Here is an 8,956-nt window from a genome sequence, read left to right as displayed (position 1 = left end):
TTCCTAATATTTAAGAAACATGAGCTGTCTGAGCTCTTTGCTCCACCAGAGGGCAGTGAAGAGCTTCTGTCTCAGTTTAGGCCTAAGGTTCTCCACTTGTCAGAATCTAGTCCTTCAGTGTGTCACAGTTCAGGGGCCGGATCCTTCACCGCTCGCAAGTTACTTTAAACAGAGGTGGAAAATTCAGCTCCAGAAAATAAAAATCCTCCCCAGGATTTTGTTCCAACGGCCTGGCTTCAGTAGTTAGATCAAACCTCCAGCAGAGCTGTCTAGGCAGTTGGAACAAAATCCTGGGAAGGATTTTTACTGTCTGGACCTGAATTTTCCACCTCTGACTTTAAAGTTCTTTAACCTCTTATGCTCGTGGGTGTACTTTAGTTTGTCCATCTGAATCTACGTGACCAAATCGTAAGGCAAATTATTCAGTAACTGCATGAAATAAATGTAATTTTTTTAATTTTATTTATTTATTTATTGTAAAAGCTCCCCTTAAATTAACAGAACATGTGTTTTATGATCACACATATTGCTATATGCTTACAATTTACTGCTGAAAGCCAAAAATCTTAGACGCTCTTAGTATTATTTTATAAAAATAATTTTTACAGAGCAGATCACTGAAGAGACGCCATCTGTTTATAGTTTATAGCCCAGATTTGTGGAAAAATGGGTCGACCTTCAGTAGACAAAAGGGTTTTTATTATAAGGGTGTAAATTTACATCACCCATCTATTTGACTGGAGAGAAGACAGTTACAGCTCTCATACGACCCCCACCTTTGGAATGTAGCTTATGAAATATGAAAGTTATGAAGAATATGATGAAGTGCGTTTTGGACCCACTGGTGGAGGAGTTGAAGAGGTTAAAGATGGATAGATGTTTTTTTGGATACATTCGTATCATTAGCCATTCGCTTCAGTTTAAACCCAAAACTTAATTATATTTCAAAGTGTGCTCTTCAGTCGCTGCTCTGTTGATGAATGTTGGGATATGTTGGCTGGCGAAGGATCCACCCGATGTGCATATGAAGGAACCTTCGAAATGGGACGGCCTAGTCACGCCGCTGTGACGCAATCGGCCTTCAAATGCAGCCCCTGAAATGGGACACACTGAACGTGGACTACAGCACTGCGGACTTCAGCGTTCTGCAAGGCCTTTGTGAATCGAGTTGCTGGAAAACGCTGATTTCCGCAGAGCTGTGGCCCAGAAAGAACCCACTTCGAGATGCCTGTTCTAATCTGTTCGTACAAAAAGAGAAGGTGTAAAAGACTGCAGCTGGAATATTTCTCAAATAATGAAAATTTGAATTTCAAAACTGACCGAAATGCCCGTCTCTATTGAATCAATATCATCAACATGGTTCAAATCTGTAAATCCCTGTGAATAAAACATCAGCATCGTAAACCAAAAGGCCAAATTTTGTTGATGTAGTGGTTTTTTAACCGTGTGCAACTTTTTAAACTTCATCACATGACTTTTTTCAGTGTAGCCTGTAGTTACCCTGTTGCTTTTTTACTGGTTTATTTGGCAGATGGTTTCTTGGTCCCAGCCCAGTTGCTGTTGATAGCGTTCTTTAACATCCTCAAACAGAGGAGAGAATTGACTGAGGCCCGGGACTTCCACCGGTTTCTCGTTCACTCGCAACTGCAGCCTAAAGCCATCGGGGCAGTCGTACAGCGCCGCCAGCAGGTTACCGAGGTAAGGCATGATCTGCCCGCCACGGAAAGCACGCTTGCTCTGAGAGGCAAAGTTGGTGGAGGTAGGAATGGTGTTGTCCTTAAAGAGGCCCAGCAGGGTCAGAAGAGGCAGCAGTGTTTCAGAATGACCGATCTGCACTGTGACCACCTCAGATACAGGCTGGCCAGCCCTGAGAGAGAGAGAGAGAGAGAGAGAGAATGTAAACAAGTTGATCACATTACTGACAAAATCAGATTTTCTGAAGTTATCGTATTATTAAGGGCATATAAACGCATGGTGGGTGGGATGTTCTGTACAGTTTGTACAATCTGATCACAGTGTACATACAAGCAAACACGCCCACTTCTCAGCTGAAGCTTTAGCTCGATATTTATATAGATGAGCGCTTTATAGAAGCAGATAATCATCAGCGAACAGCTTTCAAATGTACATTTCAAAGAAATTTCATATTCGTAGTCAGCAAACAATCTGAGAAGACACGTCCAGTGACTTCCTGAATTTGCTTTGCTGCTGATTGTGTTTTATTGTCTGTACGCTAACAACTTTTTTTGGAAATATTTGAACTTAAATATTATTAAAATATTAGAAAGTTTAAAAGTGGTCAGCTTTCTTTCTTGCAAATGTACTGAATATCATTTTATCCTATATATTTTATCCTTTACGATCCTTATTGTAGTATGTGTTGTAACTGTAAAGGATTATTGATACTTAAGCAATAGTGTGTTATCACAAAATAACATCACGGCTGTGATTTGGTCGCCGTAGATCATCACAGCCGTGATGTTATTGGCGATAACACACTCCTCGAGTGTTCTACTGCTTTAATAGAACAGTTAAATAAATAAAGTAATAAATTAATAAACTGGGCCGTGAACGCGGCGTTTAATATGTTTTAATGTTCGCAGTTCCTTCACCAAATTATAGTTCCTTAACAAGCAGCTTGTTGCTCCGTCAGAGTAACGAGCTCCGCCCACTCGCTGCACAGCCGGCAGTTCGTTCTCCAGCTCCTCACACTAAATTCCCAAACTGTCATCACCACTGAGCAGCTTTTCAGTCGGCAGCTGTGACAGAAGAACAGCTAAACAACCTGGAATCAGCCAGAAATGAACCCAACACCATTCGCCAAACGTGTAGTCTGATCTTCAGAGTCTGACCAAATCAGACTGAGCCATAAAACTGCCGCAATATCAGGTTTAGCTCAGTTTTGTCATTTTTTGACAGATCAGTATTAATGTTGTTTTGTTCCAGCCAGTCTGTAAAGCATCTTACAGCCCATTTAGTTTGGCGAATGGTGTTGGGTTCATTTCTGGCTGATTCCAGGTTGTTTAGCTGTTCTTCTGTCACAGCTGAAAAGCTGCTCAGTGGTGATGACAGTTTGGGAATTTAGTGTCGTCTCATCTTCAGAGTGTGACCAAATCGGCTGTCGGTCAAATGTGATCTTAAAAGTGTCCATTTTCTGTTTTTGGCAAAGTAAGAAGTAAAAACGTTCAAATGTCTTGAGCGTCTCCTACAGCTGTCAAAGTCGTTGCTTAGCAACAGCGTCTCAGCGGAGTGATACAGTGTTTGTGAAAAACCTGTAATGTTATGGTGAAATAACAGCACTAACTAAGCTGAGAAACTAAATATTTTGCGTAATATTATACCATATCTATGCATATGAAGTGAAAGAACTAAATGGCCCTTTGTTTTACGAGGATTTCATAGTCCAGCTTGAAGCAGAGGCACAAAATCTAAAACTAGAGAAACAACCGTATCATGGAAAGTAGCTGAAATAAACTGCCAGTACCTTTTGGGTTAGTCATCATATTGATATTGTGTTTTCTTTAACTCTATCGGAACTATAATTGATGGTATAATAAAAATGAACATCAACTTGTTCCGTAACTCTTACCTGATCTGATTGGCTGCTGTGTCAAGGCGGTTGAACAGGTCCTGGAAGAGGACACAGCTGGCCTGGCCGATGATGTCATGGCCGTAGCCTTTCTCATAATACATCTCAAGGTCGGAAGCATATTCTACAATCTGATACACACATTACACTCAGAATACCTTAAAAACCAACAGCACACAAAACTGATTTACTTTCCATCTTTGAGATTACAACTAAAATATGACAACAATTTACACCGATCAGGCATAACATTATGACCACCTCCTTGTTTCTACGCTCATTGTCCATTTTATCAGCTCCACTTACTATATAGGTGCACTTTGTAGTTCTACAGTTACAGACTGTAGTCCATATGTTTCTCTGATACTTTGTTAGCCCCCTTTTACCCCGTTCTTCAGTGGTCAGGACCCCCATGGACCCTCACAGAGCAGGTACTATTTGGGTGGTGGATCATTCTCAGCACTGCAGTGACACTGACGTGGTGGTTGTGTGTTAGTGTGTTGTGCTGGTCTGAGTAGATCAGACACAGCAGTGCTGCTGGAGTTTTTAAACACTGTGTCCACTCACTGTCCACTCTATTAGACACTCCTACCTTGTCAGTCCACCCTGTAGATGTAAAGTCAGAGACGATAGCTCATCTGCTGCTGCACAGTTTGTGTTGGTCATCCTCTAGTCCTACATCAGTGGTCACAGGACGCTGCCCACAGGACACTGTTGGCTGGATATTTTTGGTTGGTGGACTGTTCACAGTCCAGCAGTGACACTGAGGTGTTTAAAAACTCCAGCAGCACTGCTGTGTCTGATCCACTCAGACCAGCACAACACACACTAACACACCACCACCACGTCAGTGTTACTGCAGTGCTGAGAATGATCCACCACCCAAATAGTACCTGCTCTGTGAGGGTCCATGGGGGTCCTGACCACTGAAGAACAGGGTAAAGACAGCGGTTCTATATAAGACTATGATCACTCAAAGAACCATTTGCATGCTTACCGGCTTCTTTGCATGGTGAAATGATTCTCCAGATTGATGAAAAATGTGTTGTATATGGTTCTATATAGAACCTTTTTGAAAATGTTTTTTATTTTACTTTTAATGTAAGTCAATGGAACCAGACTTTTTTCTAAGTCACTTTGGTTCGTTTCTTTCGGTCCATTCATCATGAAATTTACACACAATGTAAAGATCAACATGCATTTTCAGATGATGTCAAAAACTGAAAAACAAAAATGGAGATACGAGGTTTTGTTCTGACAGCAGCAATATAAAATTCAGAAACTGACCACACATCCACGTTCTTAATCTGACAACAACGCATACAGCGATCCACTGTTTCTACATAACACACAAAGGACGTTATTAGCACCATACCTCTGCATCCGCTCTATCATACAGCCGGCACCAGGGGGAGTTCAGTCCAAGGATAGTGAACTCATAGGCACACAGGTAGAATCCTGTCTTCACTACGTCTGAGGAAGGAAACACCAGTTTTAATACAACTTTACAACTTTAATACAGGTTTTTTTTTGTTACGGCTTTTGAAAATTACGGTCCAGGGGCCGTATTATGGAAAATACTCAAGTCTCAGATCTGCTTTGTTGTCATGGCAACTTCAGTTAAGGTTGAATGTAGGACAGAAGCCATTACAGAACAACAGTTCTTATGTCTATAATCTTATCTTATGTCTTAGAAACATCATAAGTTGCCAAAATATGCTAAATATTTTCTTAACTTTAAGATAAACCACAGATTGTCTTAACTTCTGTTTAGCCATCTGTTTCTATTGTTTTATGCAGCACAGTTCACTATAACTAGCATAATGACGCCACATTCATCTACACTGAGCTTTGACTTCTAACAGCGTTTAAAAGCCCCAGACTCTGCAGACTCGATCTCCACCATCCCCTCTCATTGCCTTCGTGTGTTAATGTTGATGATGAAATATTACAGTGATGGTGATAAATAATGAGGAGACAGAGCTGAACGTGTGTCTGTTTATTAGGAGGAATAACGTTAGCGCGCTCCGCTAAAGCGTTTGGGAAATGAAACTGAAACTGAAAGCAGCGACTGTGATAAACAGCACGAAGCGCTGACACAATATTCTTAACTCTCAGTTTATCACACTTCAGTTTTATTTGACTTTCTTTACCTCAGTAAGGGTAGCTAACGTTAGCTGTCTGGCTAACTAAATTGATTATGTGTTTACGTTTTAGCTGTGCGCATGTGGTTGGTTGCTAGGCAACAGACACGACAATTGATTGTCGACTTCAATCGAGTAAGTTAAGATTTCCTAACTTGAGATAAAAAAAGATGCTGTAAGATAAGATGCTTAAATTAAGATCAGATTTGCTTCTGTAATACGAATTTGTGTAAAATCTTATCCTGACCAGTCAGATCTTAAGTTAAAAGAAGATAAGAATTTTCCATAATACGCCCCCTGGAGTGAAAGGACAGTTATTACTCAGGCAGTTACTGTATGTCAATATACGCCTTACAGAAAGTTCGATGCTCAAGGTCTCACTAGATTTATTAGCTACCTAACCTGCCCACTAATTTACATTTAGGGTATCCAGCTGAAAGGTACCGACAATGGAACACAGCTTTAGGTATAATAAATGGCTGTCATGCATGTTATTTTTCAAATGACAAAATAAACAGAATATAGTTTCCCTTCAGTGTGTGTTGTGAGTTGTGAAGTTCTTTTTTTTTTGTAAGTAATAGTTAATAGTTTTACTTAACATTTTAAAAAAGCTAAACCGATACTTTAAGAAATAAACTCAAGTATAATTAATGTAATTTAATTATATTTAAAAGTACTGTTGTCTTTAAGTAGTTCCAGGACTACATGCTTGGTTTGTGGCCGCCTAGCAAACTAAATCAAAATCTAGAAAGAGCAGTTGATTCTCCTTCCGTTGACCAAACGGTTATGAAAGCAGTTTCTCAGATCACAGGACCGTTTATTCTTATGTAACTTACCCCAGTCCATTTACTACAAACTGCCACATACATCCAATAATCACAAGCTCAATGGGTCAGCCAATAAACATGAGGCAGAATTGCTCCATTGCAATTCAACATTACTACAGTGATCTCATTTAACCCCTTAAATGGCCAGGACTCACCGGTAGGCCCAAAGTTTTATTACACGCTTCTATAACTTAAGAATAACACAGCCAGTTTGAATTGAAGTCATTGTAGTAATAAGCCTGGGATTTAATGAATAAGCTGCTTTGTCAGCTAAACTTCCATAATACAGCAGCGGCATGGCTGCTTGACCTCCTCCTTGACCTCAAAGCCTTTTTGTTGCTTGCTAATTATTTCTCAAAGTATGTGAAAATACTGGGTGATTCAAAAAGATTCATCCGATTTCAAAACGCCATATTTTCACAACCGTGAGGGGCCGAGGAACCAATCACAATCTAATTGAAAGAGGGGTCATAGAGTTCCTGACTGTCAGTGGAAGATGGCTCCCTTCAGTCTGAGAGGAGATGCAACCCCTGAGCAGAAAGCGTTCTGCGTTCTCCACTTCAATAAGAGTGAATCAGTCATAACTGTGCAGCGTGATTTTCGTGGGCAGTGAAGCTCCAACAGCTCAGAGCGTTCGGCGTTGGTTCCACAACACTGGATGATCTCCGAAATCGCACTGAAAGAGCCGGGAGTGCAGCGACACCCGACATGCTCAATCCATTATGGGATGAATTTGACTATGGTGTTGATGTTGTCTGTACAGCTGGAGGAGGTTCATACTGAGACCTTGTACAATTACATAATAAACTTTAAGTTCATTTAAACCATTTACAGTTTACTGCATTGATCTGTAATGATTTACAAGTGAAAATCATTTTGAATCTTTTGAGTCACCCTGTACTTCCATATGGGAATTAACCCTTCTTCATCCTTCTATGGTAGAAAGATAAGGTAAAAGAAAACCTCCTCTGCTTAACGTTGTTGATATGCAACAACATTTTTGTTGTTAGCAAGCCAAGGGCTTTGGAATATTGTGGATATACTGGAATGGTACAGCTGACACATGCAGGTAAAACAGAACACTGGTGGTTTCGAGTTCCTCCGCGAACGCTTCAAGTAAATATAGTCTCAAATTAGGCTTATGGCATCACTTGCACACTAAGAATCACAGGCGCAGCACAAATTTGCTAAAAGAAGACGTCCTGAAGCTCGAGCGCTCTCTCCTTCAAAGTATTTACTATTGGCACGATTATATAATAGGCTCTACATGAAGGGAACATGAGAATAACACACTGACCCTTGGTAATATTGGCGTAAGGGATCTGCAGCAGGTCGGCCAAATTTTTCTGAACGCTCTTCATCTCTGGGCCATCTTTAAAGAGGGTGGCCTGTATCACAGCGTCTTTGTTGTTCACCACCGTCTCCAACAGGCGATCGCACGTGTCATAAAAGCGCATCAGAGCGTTGTTCTCTGTGTACTCCAGTTCCTCACCTTGGAAACATCACACAAACAGTATATAAACACTTTTGCATAAGAAGTATTTTGTTATCGTCTAGTAACTTCAGTAATCCCTTCTGAATACCACATTTGGTGAACCATTCATGTAACCTAAATGATTTACGTTTGTTGGGTGTTGAGAATATCGATTCATTTAAACATCCTCAGAAGCTCATTTGGAATGTGTGAACTGGTCAGGATAAACAACAACACATCAGAAAACATTCCAAGGCTGTATTTTCATACTGCAAGTCTTGGCAACATCTCTACTGTAACTGCAGTAACTACTCCTGGATACATTACCTTCAATACCAAAATGCTCCTTCAGTCCTTGTTGGAAGGCGAGGGTGCTGTCCACACATCTGTTTTTGGAACTTGTGATGAACTTGACCCGTCCGCCCAGAAGATTCTCCTTGGTCAGGAGAGAGGGGAACGTCTTGACCAGTCTTTGGGCCAGATACCTGTGGTCTGCTCTGCCTTTGGCCACAAGGCGCCCATCCATGTCCTCTGTGTACCACATCTTCCATGCCTTGAGTTCTGGCAGGAAACTCAAGTCACCGTTCGCCTCAGTCTTGACAAGGTTGTCGAATGCGCCGATCTTCCTGATGTTTCCAGAGGTTGGGAATCTGGTGCCGTGTCTGATGATGGCCGTGAAGTGGACTGGAATGCAAGTTGGAGCAGGAGGCTTCACCGCGGAGCTGTTTATGGCCAGAATATTGTCCTGCAGATACGGGTTGACCTCTTCATAGCGGCTTTTGGTGTTGAAGTATTTGGCGTTGTCAGGGATGCCTTTGTCTCTGGGAGTTGCAGTAACGTTGCAAGAGGAGAGAACAGCTAAAACAACAACAACAACATGGAGCACTGCAACGAAGTGCGTTTGGAGGAGTTTGTCAACCAT

General features: G+C 41.2%; 1 protein-coding gene across 1 annotated transcript; it reads right to left on the bottom strand.

Annotated features, from left to right (window-relative positions):
* Window positions 1-1,441: 1,441 nt before the first annotated feature.
* LOC118823837 (multiple inositol polyphosphate phosphatase 1-like) lies at window positions 1,442-8,956 on the bottom strand. The gene is made up of 5 exons (XM_036593679.1): window positions 8,362-8,956; window positions 7,858-8,052; window positions 4,965-5,062; window positions 3,590-3,720; window positions 1,442-1,867 (listed from the first exon to the last, which is right to left on the bottom strand). The coding sequence occupies exons 1-5, from the start codon at window positions 8,954-8,956 to the stop codon at window positions 1,513-1,515; spliced, it is 1,374 nt and encodes a 457-aa protein (XP_036449572.1). The 3' UTR covers window positions 1,442-1,512.

Source organism: Colossoma macropomum, unplaced genomic scaffold, assembly GCF_904425465.1.
Source record: "Colossoma macropomum unplaced genomic scaffold, Colossoma_macropomum, whole genome shotgun sequence".
In the NCBI taxonomy this organism is placed as follows: Eukaryota; Metazoa; Chordata; class Actinopteri; order Characiformes; family Serrasalmidae; genus Colossoma; species Colossoma macropomum.
This window is presented reverse-complemented; position numbering and strand designations above follow the sequence as displayed.